The 20,356-nt window shown below is 33.1% G+C and overlaps 1 protein-coding gene across 4 annotated transcripts; it reads left to right on the top strand.

Annotated features, from left to right (window-relative positions):
* The first annotated feature begins 734 nt into the window (after window positions 1–734).
* LOC101493971 (sodium/hydrogen exchanger 7) lies at window positions 735–20,137 on the top strand. Of its 4 annotated transcripts, none has more exons than XM_004504555.3 (23): window positions 739–1,117; window positions 3,269–3,319; window positions 3,515–3,606; window positions 3,801–3,878; window positions 3,959–4,116; window positions 4,299–4,400; window positions 4,474–4,591; window positions 4,831–4,883; window positions 4,954–5,019; window positions 5,836–5,880; window positions 6,058–6,110; window positions 7,037–7,221; window positions 8,067–8,114; window positions 8,449–8,556; window positions 15,012–15,243; window positions 15,544–15,846; window positions 16,749–16,846; window positions 17,049–17,180; window positions 17,292–17,501; window positions 17,584–17,790; window positions 18,119–18,377; window positions 19,164–19,459; window positions 19,652–20,137. In XM_004504555.3, exons 1-23 carry the CDS (start codon window positions 865–867, stop codon window positions 19,958–19,960), a joined length of 3,456 nt encoding a protein of 1,151 aa, XP_004504612.1. In that variant the 5' UTR covers window positions 739–864; the 3' UTR covers window positions 19,961–20,137. The 4 variants fall into 4 exon arrangements, with proteins under 4 accessions (XP_027191972.1, XP_027191971.1, XP_004504612.1 ...); XM_012716988.3 differs by lacking the exon at window positions 739–1,117 and adding an exon at window positions 1,594–1,919; XM_027336171.2 differs by lacking the exons at window positions 19,164–19,459; window positions 19,652–20,137 and adding an exon at window positions 19,069–19,145 and having other exon boundaries at window positions 735–1,117.
* Window positions 20,138–20,356: the final 219 nt, after the last annotated feature.

Here is a 20,356-nt window from a genome sequence, read left to right as displayed (position 1 = left end):
GAGTAAAAAAAAAGTAGGTACAATTTTTCGATTTAAATAATTAATTTACCATTTCACAAATTTTAAAACTAAAGTTTAATCTAATATTACAATTCAATAACTAAAAGAATCAACGCTAACAAATTTGTTAAAAAGAAATTCACTTAACAAATATCTCAAAAATATTTATTAATATTTTCCAAACTAAAATACCTATTTAAGAAACAAAGTCAAAACATTGAAATTTGAGCTGTTAGATCTACATCCGATCCAAATATCCACGTGCCACTAAAACAAAATATTTCAAGTAAAGGTAAAATTTTGTCCTTTAATTATTCTTTCTTTCCTTTCTTATTTAATCTGTCAACTATAAAAGTATAGTGAATAGTATTTTTATTGTTATTAATCCATTAAATTAATTTCTCAATTACTTTAAAAATAAGAGAAAATAATAGTCAAATATTAACTCGACGAATTAAAAATATATTACGAACTACATATTAAATTTTATAATTTAAAAGAGAAGAAGTATAATAGAACAATAGTTTAGAAATAAAATTGAGAATTAATTAAAACTTTAAATATTTTCTTTCGGCATCCACAATAAATAAACAAATATGTTAACAAGTATTTTAAAGAATCTTATTGAACAACTTAAAAATGAAATAATACTTTGAAATTTATGTTATTAATATTGTTTAACAAATTAGCGTGTTAGTATTTATTACCTATATATAAATAGAGAAGTGAGAAAGGTAAGTCAACGAATACTTACTTTTTGTCGTTGCCGAACGTGATGAATTAATGAAGACAAAAAGATCAAAATCAGTGACGCAACTGAACTCTGCATTTTACTTCAGATAGATTCAAACATTTTGATTTTGAATGGCGGTGTTAACGGAATCAGTGCTTACTTACAGAATCATGGAGGAGGAGGAGGAACAATTACCACTTTCCTTTTCCTTTTCCGTTTCTGATCCTTCTCCTTCTCCGGAGAAGCATTTGAATCCATCAGATGCAGTTATCTTCTTCGGTCTCAGTCTTGCTCTCGGTATTGCTTCCAGACACCTCTTACGTGGGACCAGACTTCCTTACACTGTTGCTTTGCTCATCCTTGGCATTGTCCTTGGATCCTTAGGTTCTAAATTATTTCCCCCTTTTTTCATTTATTATTATTATTATTATTATTATTATTATTATTATTACTATTATTATTATTATTATTATTATTACTATTATTATTATTATTATTATTATTACTATTATTATTATTATTATTATTATTACTATTATTATTATTATTATTATTATTACTATTATTATTATTATTATTATTATTACTATTATTATTATTATTATTATTATTACTATTATTATTATTATTATTATTATTACTATTATTATTATTATTATTATTATTACTATTATTATTATTATTATTATTATTACTATTATTATTATTATTATTATTATTACTATTATTATTATTATTATTATTATTACTATTATTATTATTATTATTATTATTATTATTATTATTTACTTTATTATACCACTTGTGAATACTATGACTTATATCAACCTCTGATTTGATTTCTCCGCCTCATAATAATGATTGACGAGAGTACATAAATTGTGATTATAGCTTTTTTCTTGGGTTTCAGGATGTTTGTGGAAAAGTTGACTTAGTTACTTTTCGATAAACAACTTATTCAGAATTTTAAGTACATAAAATTGTTTCTATAATTGATTTAGGAGAGAACCAAGGAAAAACTTTCTATATGTGTGTGTAAATGATATAGAATATTGTAAGGAGTTTATGGAAATAAGCTGGAAAAATTATTTTCATTAGCTATTTCAAATACTTATGTCATATGATAAGTCTAAATAAGCTTTTTAAAGCTTCCTTTTACTTTTGTTCTTCAGGTGTCAGTTTACTGGTAAGAGCTTGATCTTATTATACTTTTAAGGGACATAGATTGGATCAACCATTTTATTGTAGCGTCCAAAAGGACAAATACTGGAAACGGAAAATAATTTGATTGTTTAGTAGTTTATATTTATTAAAAGGGAAATAAGCAGATTGTCGTGCAAATTTCATATTTTACTTATTTGTAATTTTAATTTTTTTGTTATAATGCTTTACTCTATTCATTTTCATTTTGTATGTATATCTTGAGTGCAAGCGCTAAGAGGGTCTTCTCTGTGTGTTCATAAGAAGTCTTCTTCTGAATCTGAACTGTTGAGTAAAAAGTGTTTTAAGTTCCAACCAACTAACGTACCTAAAACACTGGAAAGTTTAATACATGACATGTTAGAATTCAAATAAATAAATTATAAAAAAAAAAAAGAATTCAAATAAATAAATAGATAAATTAAAAATGGTAATTGCATTGAGGACATAAATTCAGATGTATTGCTAGTTGCTGAAGTGACAGTAGCGTAAATAAGATTAATGACAGAAAACTCAATTCCACTTTTCTAGTAACATATATTGAGACAATTTTTATTTGAAAGAGTAAGTTTTATTTGTATCAATACTGACCAATTAAGTGATTTTCAGATAACCCTTTTGTAATTTATAACTGTTGGAAAATCAGCTTATTTGCGACATTTTTGGACTGCCATCATAGCAACCACCAACACCTCCATTGTACTGGGTGTGAGGGGTGTGCTTAGTCCCACATATATTGCTCAAGTCATGCTTATAAGGCTTGAGCAATTAGCACCTTACTTTTGTAGAATTGAGTTAGGCCTAAACCTAAATTCTAAGAATAACCAAACTAGTTATATCCATAACCATCTTGGCTAGCATGTACACCATACACCATTGGTAACATTTTGTTAATTTTGGGTTGAGGCCATTCTCCAGGTGACTTGAAAGAGTTAGAAAGTGTTGTCCACATTAGTCTTTAAGTTTTTGATTTGTAGAAAGTATCAAACTCATTCCGTGTTGATCATCATTTCTGTTTATAATATTGTTTCATTCTCCTCTCATTGGAAAATGTTGTGTTACCCCTGGCAATGGAAAATTTATTAAGTGGTGTTTCTTATGGATGGAAAACTATTTTTGCCATTCTACGTGACAGCTGATAGATAGGGTTTCTCCACTGGTTAGCTTTTTCCTTTAAACAGGGTCCTAACTTTCTTCTAATTTAAAGTTACTATTATTTTCCCTCCCCATACAATGTACACTATTTTATATTTAATATTTATAGAAATATTCCATTTATTTACCTTTTTCATATTTACCAAATAACTTGATGATTAATGGTGGGATTTTAAACAGAATATGGTACTCATCACCGGCTCGGTAAGATTGGGGATGGAATTCGTCTTTGTAAGTTCTGATTTGATTCTAGTTATTTTGAAATTTATGTACCTTCCAATAAAAGAAAATAAGGCTTTTCATTATACAGCTTTGGTTCATGTGGATGAACTGGGCTTTTAGAAAATATTTCAACTTAGGGAACTTTGATCTTCACTTATACTTATTTAAAAAATAATTGAAGTGATTATTATTTTTAATATGCAGGGTCAGAGATTGATCCAGAGCTCCTATTAGCCGTTTTTCTTCCTGCTCTTCTTTTTGAGAGCTCATTCTCAATGGAAGTTCACCAAATTAAGGTTTCTTTTCTTGGATTTTTCTATGAATATTTACTCACTTCTATTTGAGTTGTAATAAAGTGCTAGTGTCATACTGGTATTATAAGTTATTTCCTTTTACATGTTTGTGTACGGGCTTATTCACTTTGTTATGCATATTATACAAATTCTTGTCTACTCATAATGAATTTTTGTATGCTTTGGACTGAACGCAGAGGTGTATTGCACAAATGATCTTACTAGCTGGTCCAGGTGTTGTGATTTCGACCATTTTTCTTGGAACTGTTTTGAAGGTATGAGAACCATTGTTTAGAATTCATCATTCACATCATATCATATGGTTATAAGTTATAACTCATTTGTCATCATACAGCTTACTTTTCCATATAACTGGAGTTGGAAAACGTCATTGTTGCTTGGGGGACTTCTTAGTGCAACTGATCCTGTTGCTGTTGTGGCCTTGTTGAAAGACCTTGGTGCCAGCAAAAAATTAAGCACAATAATTGAAGGGGAATCCTTGATGAATGATGGGTATTTTTTTTTTATATCTCTCCACCCTTCAAATGAATTACCAAGTTTGCTAATAAAACTAGGTTGTAGGAAGTAGCTTAAAGCCTTGAACATTTATACTGAGTGACTATTTCTGCATTTGATGGTTCTTTTAGATGTCTTTATTTAGCCTTCTAGAAAGCTTAATCTTTATTCTTGTCCAGGACGGCTATTGTGGTTTACACGCTTTTCTATCGGATGGTTCTTGGAGAGACCTTCAACTGGGTCGCCATAATCAAATTTCTAGTACAAGTTTCACTTGGAGCGTAGGTTTCGCTACTTCTCTGTTGCCTAATGGCAAAAGTTATCTTTGTTTATGTGATACTTTGCTCGGTCCAGTGTAGGTATTGGTCTTGCTTTTGGGATTGCATCTGTCTTATGGCTTGGGTTTATTTTTAATGATACAGTGATTGAGATTTCACTAACACTTGCTGTTAGCTACATTGCTTACTACACTGTAAGTTGCTTTCAAACTTGGGTTCATCTTTTAGTAAGTTGATAGATTATATTTGTATTTTGAATAATTAATACTCATAATATGTATAATACCCTAGTTTTTTTTGGATCTTTCAGTTATATGAGAGATTATATCTGTTAAAAATCACATCATCATAATTGGTTTCTTTTTGTGTGGTATTATTTAGAATTACTTCCATTCTTTAGCATGGAGAAATTGATGGCCAAAATATTTTATAGGCTCAAGAGAGTGCGGATGTTTCTGGTGTTTTGACAGTTATGTCATTGGGAATGTAAGTTGATCTCTAGTCCAAAATACCTATACCAATTCTTGGAAAATTTCGTATTGAAATCTTTCTACAGGTTCTATTCTGCATTTGCAAGGACAGCTTTTAAGGGTGAAAGTCAACAAAGCTTACATCACTTTTGGTATGCCTTTTACTCGTCCCTGTGTTAGTTGTCTATATAATTAGATGCAATAGATTCATTCTATTTCTACGGGATATTTTAGTCTTTCTAATTATCAACTTACCCTTGTTTTTGTGGCGATAAAAGGAATAAAGGATAGGAATTGTAAGTTCTTCACCAAACAGTAAAGGCATATTTTACTTACTGACTTATTCAGTCCAAATATTCTTATGCTTAAAGTATTCTAGATCCTTGTGGGTTCATCTAATGGCTTCATTAAGTGTTGCTCATTTTAAGTTGCATTGGGGCTGAATGTTCTGCTGAAGAGCTTTGTCATAGATCTTACTTAATGCAATTTCGTTTTATGTTTTTATATCTTTTTCTGTCAATTTCTCATCTCTCCATGATCTTTGTGTATGAGTCTGGTCTAGTGTGTTTCTTCTCCGACCCCCAATACAAAAGTACACGTTCGGATTGGTAATCCGGACATGTTAAATACACCTCCGGATTAGCCAATTCAAGATAAAATTTGGGGGCTTTTGAGAAGACTTGGGGTGGGAAAAGAAGCTTTCTTCGATCTATGTTCTGATGCTTAATCCTGTCGATTTCGAGTTATACCTTTGATTGAGATTATTCAAAATAGATTGAACATTTGTTTTAGTTTTGTTCGAATAGGTATTGATATAATCTGTAATGCTTAGTTATAGGTTTGTTCGCTTCCCTTAACAACACGGTATCTAGAGTTGGACACGAGGCAATATTATTTTGTTTCTCTCACTTTCCATTACTTTGTTGTCAAATATAACATGTTTTAATCTTCTATTTATTTTTCTCCAGGGAAATGATTGCTTATATTGCTAATACATTAATTTTCATTTTAAGGTAAGAGCTTAGTTGAAATCTAAAATCATAATGATATGACTTGTGAAGCTGGTTGTTAATGCCGTTTGGATTGAGTGGCGAAATATATTTTTCTGGTTGAACACAATTTTGAGCTGCTGTAAGACATTCTTACTAGTATATTACTTTCATTAATATATTCTTATCTTCGTTTTGCAGTGGAGTTGTTATAGCTCAAGGAATACTTAGCGATGACAAAGTTTTCCATCATGGTAGTATTCTCTGGAATCACTTCTTAAATTCTCTTCTTTGTTCAAGATGCCATTGAATTATTTCATTCATTCTGGATGAACCACACCATGAAATATATTGAATACTAATACATGAAACTATTGCTAATAACTCCTTCTGAACCAGTATGAGTTCATATTAGGTTATTTTACACAAATTAAGGAGAAGTTATAAATGAAAGAAAGAGGACAACAATTTTACCAAATTAACCTTGTTAGTCAGTGACAGATTCACCATTATCATAAATGCGAAGTGGAGGATAATGACTTGGAGTGATGATGCACATGATATTAATTAGAGGCTACAGTTAAAATAAAATAATTAATACTACATGAAAAGATAATGACACTTATTATGGGACTTTTTTTCTTTTCAAATATGACACTTATTTTGGGACGGGGGAGTAACAAGCAGGAGCTTGTTGCACTATTGCATGATTGTGGTGATGAATCTTAAGGAAGCTGTATTCCATAGTTTGTATCATCTCTGACTCGTACAGGGGAAGTTGACAATAAATTTGAAAGAGATAGAATTTCTTTGAATTGTTACCTTTTAAGTCTTTAATTTTAAATTGTATATAATCCTATTACATTGCTCAATTGTGTTGCTCTTGCTATCATGCTGGAGCTCTTGCACAAATCTTGTTTTAAGGATTTTAATTTCACTATTGAAATTGATCAATGATAAATTGCGTTTTCATTTTGTGGTTTCCCTTTATGCAACAAACCTTATACAATGATAGAGACAAGGAAAGTCGATTAATAATTAATTACAATGATGACCATATTCTTTTCAACAAGACGACTTAATTTCGATACTTTAACTTATATTTTCTAGAAGCTCTTGTTAAAAACTCATGTTTGTTAAGACTAAAGGAGTTAGTTACAAACTATTGGTTCTGTTGTAGGACTATCATGGGTCTACCTCTTGCTTCTCTATGCATATGTTCAAGTGTCTCGATGCATTGTAGTTGGAGCATTATTTCCCTTTCTAAGATATTTGGGATATGGTTTGGATTGGAAAGAAGCTATTATTCTCGTCTGGTCAGGATTGCGAGGAGCAGTTGCCTTGTCACTTTCACTATCGGTTAAGGCAAGTATTTATTGACTGTTGATCCATATTTTAATAGCCTTCTTTATGGATATACCGTGGTTGAACCTATGCTTATTAGTGCAATGGTTTAACCATACTATGGTTAAACCGTGGTTGAACCTATGCTTATTACATATATTTTTAATATGATTAAATGATAAATTAGCACATATCGTAAGAAATTAAGACAAAACAAATTTTAAATTAACATAAAGTGATTATTAGATTCAAACTAGTATATAAGATACAAATTTTATAGGTCACACACTTATAAATGTAGTCGATCTGAGGGTCTTTTAAGGACATACTAAAAACATATGCTAGCCGATTATTTGAATTGACAAAACAGGTGGTGGTGTTTGCATATAGGATCTTTTATTTGATAAACTGACAATCTATCGCAACATATTGAGGGATGTAATTGAGTTTTCTTAGAAAAGAGATAATATATATGTATTTCAACCTAAACAAACTCTTGCCTATACATTAATACAAGAAATAATCAAGTTCTTCTGCTTTTCATCCTCTTGTAATGGCATCAGTTGGGAAAGTGATTTATGTCTTTTGCTTTCTATTTTTGTGGTATACTTGCTTACATAAACAGGCCCAAACACTTGCTATGGTATCTTGGAGTTAATGTCCTTACATAATGCATTTAGCATATGGGCCATTTAGCATATATTACTGTATCTATCTATACCACAGAAAAATTTCAAAGCAAATGTTTTCCTCTACAATATATTCTGGGGAAAGTAGGGAAAATATTGTGTTTGCATGAGGTCATCATTGACATTCATATTTTTGTAGTTTAATCTTTTAATTATTAATGTTTTTGGTTGGTTTAGCGTTCGAGTGGCAGATCAATTGAATTGACTCCAGAGACAGGAACAATGGTATGCTTTGCAATTTATATTAATAAAACCCCTGGTGAATACTAGCAACCCACTCTCTAACATTCTCCTTCCAACACTTTCTTCATGATTGTGGAAAATTCATGTGGGTCCAAGTCGTCTGACCACTTTTGAAATGAATTCCACTAAATTGGAAATGGAATCCACACGATTTAGTAGAAGTGTGTTGCTAGTTGCTACTACTCAAAGGTTTAAACCCCTTTATAAATTTCTAATTCATAACTCTTTGCTATGATTTTGAAAGTCACTACAACCCTGAACTCCTCGATATTAAAATTGCCTGTATAACTGACCGATATGTTATTTTATTGTGCAGTTTGTTTTCTTCACCGGTGGAATAGTGTTTTTAACACTTATAGTGAATGGTTCAACCACACAGTTCATTTTACAGTTCCTTGACATGGATAAGTTATCATCAGCTAAGGTCAGGGTTCTCTCAATCCTTTATTTTTAAAATATCTTCTTGTAATGAGAGATGAAATGATTTGATATCCCAGATTATTAGTGTTTCTCCAATATATTCATATTTGATCTGAACTCTCACTCTCTCTCATCTATGAAAATACCTTGAAAATTTTCACATATCCATATAATTGACTGCTGTACATTGTAGTGAGTTGCTATTTGCAACTGTGTCTAATAAAGTAGAAAATATTAACAGAAAAGAGCAACAGAAAGAAATTAGTGAGCCAAAGGGGACAGAAATGCATTAAAGCTGTCAGGTTTCTTTGCAACAAAATATGATGTCCTCCAAATGGGTTTTTAACGATAGAAGTTGTCTTTTGTACCCCCAATTAACCATATACCCCCATTTAAATAAAATTTATTTGGTTGAAATACCTAAATTATCCTTAATAAAACAGTAAAACTAAAAAAAATCACTCATACCCCCCACAATTGAAATTTCCGGAAAAGTGAGTACTGAAAAACTTTTTTTTACCGTAAATTTCATAATGTATGAAATTTCCGGTAGTTATAAATATATACCGGAAATTTCAAATTTTCGATTGTACTCCCGGAAATTTCAAAAACGAAATTTGATTGTACTCCCGGAAATTTCAAAAACGAAATTTACGGTATTGATTTATAACCACCGGAAATTTGAAATTTCCGGTATGTTTATCGGAAATTTCATTTCTCATTGACGACAGCTTAATGATATTGATATTGCAATTAATGTATTCAATTAATGTGTGGAATGGAAAGTTTAGCAATTAATGTCCTTGCGATCTCCATCCCTGTTTCAGAAAAAAAAATTGAAAAAAAAAAAAAAAAAGTTAATATACCCGATTTTTGAAATTTTCGGTTAAGAATAATAACTACCGAAAATTTAAAAATTCTGAAATTTCCGATATAGAAAATATAACTACCGGAAATTTCAAAATTCTGGAAATTTCCGGTATAGAAAATATAACTACCGGAAATTTCAAAATTTTGCAATTTCCGGTTAGTACCGGAAATTTCAAATTTCCGATATTGTTACTATAACTACCGAAAATTTGGAAGCAAATTGTTACATACCGGAAATTTTGGTTGAGGGGGTGAGATTTTAAAGTAACTTTTTTTTACCACTCACGTGAATGAAATTTTTAAGGTTAATTTTGGATTTTTAACAAATTGGGAGATATAGGTTTAATTGGGGGTACAAAAGCTAACTTTCGAACTTTTGTTGATTAAGAGAGTTGTGAATTGTAAATAATAATTACATACTGATAGGGTACCGCATGGGTTTAACCCACTGGCAGGGGATGTGCTAGTGGGCTTGGGTCATAGAAGCCCAAAGCATGGAGAGTCTATGAGTGGAAGAAAAAGAAAAAGCATGGAGAGTCTATGCGGGTGAGGAACAACTTTGGTAAGAATGTCTGCAACTTGAAACTGAGTATTGATGTGAGGGATGGATATAACCTGATTATCATAGACCTCACGGATAGAGTGACAACCTACTTCAATATGCTTGGTGCGCTCATGAAAAACAGGATTTGCAACAATTTGAATAACACTTGTATTGTCAGCATAGAGAGATGTCGGCTCTGTTTGAGAGAATCTAAGTTCAGCCAAAAGACCATGAAGTCAAATTATCTCAGAACAAGCAGTAGATATAGTACGATACTCTGATTCAGTAGATGATTTATAGACTCTTGTTTGTTTCTTACTTTTTCATGATATCAATGAAGAACCAAGAAACATGCATCAACCGGTGATAGATCCCGAGTGTTGGGACACCCAACCCAATCAGCATCACTATAGGCAATCAATTTGGGAACTGTACCAATGGGAAAGAAGAGACCCCGTTGAGAGGTACCTAGCAAATAGCGAATTATACGATGAACTGCTACCAAGTGAAGGTGGCGAGGAGAGTGCATGAACCGATTGACTTGTTGAACATCAAATGATATGTCAGGTCAGGTAATTGTCAAATAATTAAGACTACCCACATGTTGTCGATACAATAAAGGATGTGGCAATAGATCACCCTCATCTCGGTGATATTTCACATTAACCTCAAGAGGAGTATCTACCGGATTAGCGGATTGGAGGTCCGCCATCGAAATAAGGTTTGTCGCATACTTATGTTGATGAAGAAATATACCCTTGGAAGTAGAATGAACCTCAAGGCCAAGGAAATACTGCAAATTACCAAGATCTTTCCTATGAAATGCAGTTTGCAATTGATGTTTAAGTTCCTAGGTGGATGCCTGATCAGATCAAGTGATGACCATATCATCAACATAAAGGCGGAGTAAAATAATGCTTGTAGATGTGCTATGGATAAATAAAGAGGAGTCATGCTGACTCTGAGTGAAAGAGAAACCAAGTAGAGTGGAATGAAATTTCTCATACCATGCTCTAGGTGCTTGTTTCAAACTATATAAAGAACGTTTGAGCTTGCACACACCATGAGATGAAGAAAATAGACCTTGAGGAGGAGTCATATAAATATCTTCAGTGAGATCACTGTGAAGAAATGCATTCTTCACATCCATTTGATGAAGAGTCCACCCATTAGAAATAGCTATAGAGAGTACAATGCTAACAATCATCATTTTGGCTACCGGTGCAAATGTCTCATCATAATCAATGCCATATTCCTATTTGTTTCCTAAGGCAACCAATCGAGTCTTGTACCGATTCAGGGACCCATCAAAATTCAATTTAATAGAATACACCCATTTGCAGCCTATGGGTTTGATATGAGGAGGACAAGAGACAATATCCCATGTGAAATTCTCTTGAAGAGTCTGAAGTTCCTCATTCATTGCTTTTACCCAACACACATCTTTAAAAGCCTGTGAGTAACAAGTAGGAAAAGATATGTTAGAGAGAGATGCAAACAAAGAAGTATGTGAGGAATTATACCTGTCTGGTGAATATTTATTTGGTGCGCAAGACGCTCTACCAGAACGTCGTGGTGCAACCGCTACATGATCAGGTGGCGGATCAGGGGTCGAGAAGGGGGGTTATAACTTGTTGTTTGTGTTTTCTAACATATACATTTTCTGGTTTAAAACGTTCTATAGATTGAGACATAATAGAAAAGTTGGGAAGAATAGCAATACCATTCATGGCAGGAGAAAGACAGTGAAACATATATTGATTATCAAAAAATGTTACATTCCTAGAAATGCGAAAACGCTGGTTAGAAACATCATAACACAAAAAACCCTTATGAAAGTGACTATATCCCTTAAATGTGCATTGAGCAGATTTCGCTCCAAGCTTATGTCTTTTAAATGGAGGTAGGTGAACAAAACACGCACATCCAAAAGTATGTAAATCACTATAATTAGGCTGAATTTTAAAAAGACGAAAAAAAGTGGAGCCAAGATCAATAACTGTAGAAGGAAGACGGTTGATCAAGAAGACAACTGTGGAAAGAGCATCCACCCAATATCAAGATGGTACAGAAGCTCGAAGAAGTAAGGTGTGTCTTACATCAAGCAAATGACGATTCTTGCGTTCTGCTATTCCATTTTGTTGGGGGGTATTTGGACAGAATCATTGAGACAAGATACCTTTTTGCTGAAGATACTCCTGAAACTCATGAGACATATACTCACCACCAGAGTCAGAGCGAAATTTTTTAACACTTGCTTGAAATTGAGTTTCAACATATGTTAAAAATTTCTTAAACATAGAAAACACTTCAGATTTGGACCGAAGAAAATATATCCACGTAAAGCGACTGTAATAATCAATAAATGTGACAAAATATTTGTAGTGAGCATGAGAAGTTACAGGAGACATTCCTCGTACATCACTATGAATCATCTCAAAACAAGTGGAAGCACGATGATCACCAGACAAAAAAGGAAGTGTTTTACTTTTAGCCAATTTACAAACAGAACATGGCATAGAGGCATTAGAAACAACATTTTTATTTCCCAACAAACCAATTTTAACTAAATGTGACAAAACAACAGAGTTAGGATGACCTAATTTTCTATGTCAATCCTCATAAGAATTCAAAACATTATTACAAGCAAGAGATAAATGATTAGAAAAAAATTAAAGTGGAAACAATCTTCCCACTTTAGGCCCTTTCACGATCACCTTCCCCGACATCTGCTCTTGAACAAGACAACCATCACGAGAAAAATTAACATTACAATTTTGTCCACCAATTGTCCAACAGACAATAAATTGGAAGCAAGTCAAGATGATACGAGCACATCTTGAAAGCCAGAGTTGATATCACCAACATTAGTGATAGAAATAGTATTACCATCAGCAATTTGAATTTTCTGATTACCATGATAAGAATGTAAATTGTGCATGCATTTAGAAGAACCCGTCATGTGGTTGGATGCACTAGAATCAAGAAACCATGGATTGGAAACATTAGAAACTTACCCTGAATTCCCAAGGCTGAAAGAACTTAAAGTACCATTTGTTGAATCATTTCAGGTTGTAGAGCACCACAATTAGAGGCACTAGAAATGGAAGGACCAACTGCGGAGCTTGTAGTGGCATGGAATGTCTGCAAGGAATGTTGTGTTGGTCACGGAGGGCGTGTGGGACAATCAGAGATAATATGACCTTGCTGCTTGCAATAATTACAAAACTTCTTATTGCAACTACGAGCGACATGTCCAAACTGTTTACATGAGAAACATGGGACTTGTCGCATATCACGACCCTTATCTCGGCTCTGAGCAGCATATGCAACAAGTTCGAAAATGACAACATCACATATTCACCAACACATGTATCCAAAGAAGGAACAAAATTTATGTTCAGCAAAGCACCTCTAGTAACCTCAAATTCTTGACGTAGTTTCATGAGAAATTGATCCTGCTTACTAGTGTCGTAGACAGCGTGAACATCTGCAAGAGAAGTCTTGGGAACCGCAGTAAATATAATAGCAGAGTGTTCTGTACACAAATTAAAAAATTCAGAATAATATTCTTGAATGGACAAATTACCTTGTTTGTAGTTGGCTATCTCTAGCTCCAACTAAAAACGTTTGGCCGTATTGTCTTAGTTGTAGATACGCTTCAAATAGTTCCACATTTCTTGAGTAGTTGAAAAAGATAGCAAATTATTGATAATATGAGGATCAATAGTATTGAGAATCCAAGAAATAATCTAAGCATATTTGATTTCCCACGCATCTAAGGTGACTTTCTATGTTGGTGCCTTGGAAACCCCATCAAGGTGACTCGATAATCCCTTTCCTTTAACATACATTTTGAATTGAAATTCCCAAGCTGCGTAATTCTTAGCGGTAAAACGGACATAAAAGTTGTCTCTTTCCTTTTCAGAAGCCATGAATTTGCACGTGAATACTATATATATAATTTTTTTTTTTGTAATGTGCAGCAAAAAAAATTAAGGAAAAAATCATCCAATAGAATTGAATCAGGCTTTAAGCAAAAAAGAAAGGTCCGTAAGCCAAAAAATTACCCTATTCACGATCAGGCACGAGAATGACGACAACCATGATCAAGCAAGTGAGGAGCAGCAGCGAGAAGCAATAACGAGCAAGAATGACGATCAACAAAACCAGAATCGCGATCAAGCAGCAAAGAGAAACAACCCAAAAGCACAATCTCAACACCGAAAAATTGTGAAAGACAATTAGGAATCGTGAAGATGAAACCAAGAGTCGAACAAGCAACCGCAAGCAGCTATGGTTGAGAGTTTGCAACGTAATCACGAAACAAGCAAGGACCAAGAACGGAAGGAACGATTTCAATAGCGACTCAGTAGGGTGTCGCTGAATAAAGCCAAGATTAACTAAAAGCTCACACGTTTCATCGAACCTGTTGATACCATGTCCCAAATTAGGGTTTGATCCCTTTTGCTTTGATATTTCTCAGTATAAATAATCGTTACAACATTTATATCTAATAATTATAAATTAAGGGGATCAAATCAAATCCTGATTTGTCTAACTTATTTTAGGAAAGCTGATAAATATAATTACAAGTTAATATGATTTTCTGATTCACACATGTGCTATAACATAGTGTCTAATGCAAATGTTACTATGGACTATCAATCCATCTGTGTTTTCTCGTTCTCACTTATCATGGTACCAAAGCCACAACATAGTGTCTAATGCAAATGTTACTATGGACTATCAATCCATCTGTGTTTTCTCGTTCTCACTTATCATGGTACCAAAGCCACGGTTCTAAAAATTTAGAGTAGAATAAAGGACTTAAAATAGTAGTCTACATATTGATGGCTTATGCTAGTGCATAGATGATTGTTACTAAGGCCTATCGATCCATCTATGTTTTCTTTTTCTCATTTATCATTCGTGGTACCATAGATCAGCTGTAAAAATTGAGTGAGAATTCAGAATATCTATATATTACTTGTTATCAAGTTATAGTTGGCTTTGGTCCTCATGTTTCGCTCATGTAATAACAGAGACGTATCCTTGATTTTACAAAGTATGAAATGGTTAACAAAGCATTAGAGGCTTTTGGTGAACTTGGAGATGATGAGGAACTCGGGCCTGCAGACTGGCCCACAGTGAAGAGATACATTTCCTGCTTAAATGATATTGAAGGTGAACGTGTTCATCCTCATGGTGCATCTGAAAGTAACAGTAACTTAGATCCTATGAATTTGAAAGACATACGAGTACGCCTTTTGAATGGTAAGTTAACATTTACATTTGTTTTGATTTAAAGTTTTTTACATTTATAGTTTCTCCTTATTTGCCTCAGTTCTTTAACTTTAACAACAGCAGGAACCTCATCCACTCTATACCCTGTGTTTCTGTTTGATTAACTGCTTCAAATTTCTAAACCCTTGTAGTCCTTTAATTTAAGGTAGATATAAAGAGAAAACAGATAATATAAGATGCTTTATCGCGTCTTTAAGAGCAAATATATTTTGGGGACTATGATTTATTGAATTACATGCTTTCCAATTTAATTGAAGCTTCTCATATTAGGTGTCCAAGCTGCTTACTGGGAGATGCTTGATGAAGGGAGAATTACTCAAACAACAGCTAATATCCTAATGCTATCAGTGGAGGAATCAATAGATTTGGCTTCATCTGAGCCTCTATGTGACTGGAAAGGTTTAAAAGCTAATGTTCACTTCCCTAATTACTACAAGTTCCTCCAGTCTAGTATGTTACCACAGAAGTTAGTTACATACTTCACTGTGGAAAGGTTGGAGTCAGCATGTTATATTTGTGCTGCATTTCTTCGTGCCCACAGAATTGCTCGACAACAATTACACGATTTCATAGGTAATAGCCTGCCTTTGTCTATTTATCTTCTTAATACTATGTCCACAAGTTCCTCTCAAATTATGATTCCAACTTTGAAAAATTATTCAATCCAGTTCAATTAATATATGCACAAGTAGAACCTTGACACCTGGATATATTAAATGATTATAATATATATTGTTATTATAAAAAATGATTATATCATTATAAAAATAATTAAGGTTATTTATTAGTAGAGGTATTTTAAAATTAATTGTTGTGTATATATTTTAAAATTTATTGTTGTGTATATATTTTAAAATTTATTGTTGTGTATATATATACATAACAATTAATTTTAAAATACCTCTACTAATAAATAACCTTAATTTTTTTTCTTCTTAAAATTGTTAACTTTTGTGTCAATTTTAATTGTTTGGTTCTGGAGTGTGTGCATTGCGCAGAATTTTCTCCTTCGTCTCCCATCTCCCTTGTCAATTGTGTCAAATCCTTGCAGGGTGTAACATGCTTCGATTTCTCAATGTTTCACACTGATGGCCATTTTTAGGAATTGAAATAACCCAACTAGTTTGAGTTTCTCTATGGCATAATGGCAGGAATATCCAAGCCATATTGTCCATACCCATGCCATTTCAGAGGCTTTCAGATTTAAAAAATAAAAATAGTCTAGTACTCCCTGTGTTGGATGATGAATGTGTATCTAAGTGTACTGGATATGATGCTATATTTTGTATTCAGTTTCCACATATCAGTTGTTCAATGCTTCCTAGTGTCTTTTAAAATGTAGTGTATGTCCAATTTTACGTTCTCACCAGGCACTGTATTCTTATTTTGTCTTACTTATATCAATGTGTTGGTAAGATAACATATTTTGTATTTAAGATCATTTATATTCATTTCCTCTGCCTACACTTCTGTAGGTGATAGTGACGTTGCTTCTGCTGTCATCAATGAAAGTGTTGTGGAGGGAGAAGAAGCACGGAAGTTCCTAGAAGAAGTTCATTTAACATACCCTCAGGTTTGCTAGTTAAAAATACTATTCAATGTTTTAGTTGTACTGTACTTTATTTGGATTTATCCTGCCAATTTAAAGTTGGTCAGTCTTTGTTCTGTATAGTAGTTTGAAGTTCGTAGTGCCTCATATTTGTGGTTATGAAGTGTTAAATAGCCTCTTTTTCTCAAGTTTTCTTTATTTTATATTATATATGCATAATTTTCAGGTTTTACGCGTTGTAAAGACAAGGCAAGCAACATATGTAGTGCTAAATCATTTAATTGAATATGTTCAAAACCTTGAGAAGGCTGGGATATTGGAAGAGAAAGAGATGCTACATCTTCATGATGCTGTCCAGGTATCTTGTGGTGTTATTAATTACTTTATGTTAATCTTTTATTTGATGGTTCACTCTGCTGAGACCTATAGTTGGGTTGTTCATCTATTAATTGATTCATCTAATTTTCAGACTGATTTAAAGAAATTACTTAGAAACCCTCCTTTGGTTAAGCTTCCTAAAATAAGTAATATACATCCTATGTTGGGTGCTCTGCCATCCTCAGTTCGTGAACTACTTTCAAGTGGTACAAAGGAAATGATGAAATTGCGTGGTTTGACGCTTTACAAGGAAGGTGCCAAATCAAAGGGTATTTGGTTAATTTCTAATGGAGTGGTGAAGGTATTAAATTCTCTTGGTATGAAGCTTACCATACAATTTCTGATGGTGTGTACAGAGGATTTGAAAATTTCTGTTTTTCCAGTGGGAAAGCAAGACGATTCGAAGCAAGCACCCTTTTTATCCAACTTTTACGCACGGGAGCACATTGGGTCTTTATGAAGTGCTGACTGGAAGACCATATATCTGTAATGTTGTTACAGACTCCATCGTATTCTGCCTTTTTGTTGAAGCAGATAAGATAATTTCATGTCTCAAATCTGACCCTTCAATGGAAGACTTCCTGTGGCAGGTATATGGTTACATTAATAATTCATTATTGCTTCTACTGCTTTGACATTGATGGCTTCTGATGGATTTTGCCGCTGCATTCTGAAATTCCAGTATGTATGGTCTATGAAGTTCATAACTCAGCAGGGATTACGTTTTTTAATTTAGAAAATAATCTTTAAAATATGTTGTTTATATAGAATATCATAGTTCACGGAGATATGTTTTTCTGTTTTTGTTTATTGGTTCTATAGAAGACATAAAAATGGTAGAGGGCATAACTACTTTCAATTATAATGAATACGGTTTGGTCATACCCATACATACAACAAGTTTATCATGATATGCAGGAAAGTGCTATTTCCCTTTCCAAAATATTGCTTCCCCAGATATTTGAGAAACTAACTGTGCAAGATTTAAGAGCTCTTATTGCTGAAAGATCTGAAATGACCATATATATAAGAGAGGAAACAATTGAAATCCCTTATCATTCAGTTGCCTTCTTACTAGAAGGATATATCAAAACTCAAGGTCGTGAGCTGGTAACCGCACCAGCAGCCCTGCTTCCTTCACATGGGAATCGAAGCTTCCGAAGTTTGTCGATTTCAGGTATATTAGCTTGTCTTGAATATGATTCTCTGTCTAATACCTTTTTCTGAGTTTCCATTAGGACAACTAGTTAGTAGACGCGGGGTTTTGTATAAAAGGTTTGGGAAACACTAAGGCACAAGGAAGCAGAATTCAAGTACAAATACCATAACTAGGCTGGATGAGAAAAAGAAGTTTATTTAAGCAGATTCAGCTTTTATTTTCTACTTTTTACCTATCATAACTAAACATAACTACCCCTTAATCATTTGGCATATTGATGATTCACTTTACCCTTACTGTTTCAGGAGAAAAGGGACTTATGGACATTTAGGCTCGACATTTTTTTAAATATTCAGTTTTAATAAACTAATCATCATATTTTTTTTTATATTCTTTGCTTTCTCTATTTTGAGAGAAACTCCATTAGCAAGGTTTTTTTGTCTTTATTATAATTTTACTAATTATTTACATAGACGTTACTTTGTTTCCGGTATAAGCAATTGAAAATAGGAACTAAAGTGAAAACAAGGCTACACTTTCATAGCTATTAGTTAAAATAGGAAAGGAAAACAAATATTTTTTCAAACCATTAAGACCCTTCGTTTGTTTTATGTATAAGCTTGTACTCATTGGTGTCTATTAAGGACCAACTTTTCAAATGCTCTCAAGTTGTTAGGTGGAGGCCTAATGGTTCATATATCTCTAACAGGCCTTCTCACACAAGATCCCTTGGGCTTGAAGCCTGAACAGTGTAAGTCTGATTATATTTGAAAATGATGCTCAATCTTTTACTTAATATACCAGGTACTAAGGAAGGTAGTTTCATTCATCAAGGATCTTGTTATCTGGTTGAAACTAGAGCAAGGGTAATCGTGTTTGATATTGCTGCATTTGAGACTGATGCTGCTCTTGTTAAAAAGTCAAGTTCACGGTTATTGCATGTGGTGGATCATCCTCATAGATCTTTCCGTATAGAACATAGTGGTCTTATGAGTTGGCCTGAACATTTCTACCAGCAGAGTCAACATAAACAGGGCTCTGAACAACAAACCAGTAGTTTGTCTGCAAGGGCAATGCAGCTGAGCATATATGGGAGCATGGTAAGTCCGTATCGAATAACATTAGCTTCATAGATGGAAAATTTTTAATTTCATGAATTCTGAACTCCAAACTACGAGAGCATGGCTTTCTTTTTATCCAAAAGAAAAGTAATATAGCTTTCTGGCAGGGTTTCTGAAGGAGAATCCACCTTCTCTTTCAATGTAAATTCATTAACTATTGTCATTTTGTAGGTGAACATCCCTCGTCGGAGTGGAAGTTTGTCAATTAATCGCACTAGACCACCACTTCAAAGTTTGTCATATCCAACCATTGTGCCACGTCAAGGTCGTCCATTTGTTTCAACCAAATCAGAAGGAGATGCAACTGGCAAAAAGGACATTGGAGTGAAGGAGTTCATTCGAGATGTTACAAATCTTCCTTCACAAAGCACGGACCGAAGAGAACATCATGAAGATGATTCAAGCGATGATTCTGCAATGGAGGAAGATATTATTGTGAGGATTGATTCACCTAGCACACTTTCTTTTCGCCAGTCTTGAGGGGAAGAGGTGAAGAATTCGTTGTGATTATTTGCTTGTGTAATAAATGTTTCTTTTATGTCAGCAACATTATACTTTGGAAAAAAACCACTATATAGAACTTTACAGTTGGTCATGAAAGCTTTCAAAAACTATGTTGTTTTTTAAAATAAAATAAGTAATAAATATATTTGGAAATGGTTGTTGTTACTAGTAATTTTCGGAGTTGTCCTAAAAATCTGTTATAAAATTAGAAACTTCAGAAGTTCTTCAACTGGTTATCAGAATCTGCTATTTGGTGTTTTTTTGGTGATAGTTAAAATATCATTATTGTCAATTTTGGAAATAAAATAAAGGGTCTTAGAGTATTTTTTTAAGAAATCAAAAGTAATAACTGTCTTAAAAATAGGAAAATTT

Source organism: Cicer arietinum, chromosome 6 (assembly GCF_000331145.2).
Source record: "Cicer arietinum cultivar CDC Frontier isolate Library 1 chromosome 6, Cicar.CDCFrontier_v2.0, whole genome shotgun sequence".
Taxonomy (NCBI): domain Eukaryota; kingdom Viridiplantae; phylum Streptophyta; class Magnoliopsida; order Fabales; family Fabaceae; genus Cicer; species Cicer arietinum.
Note: the sequence above shows the minus strand (reverse complement) of the source record. Positions and strands in the feature narration are given on the sequence as shown.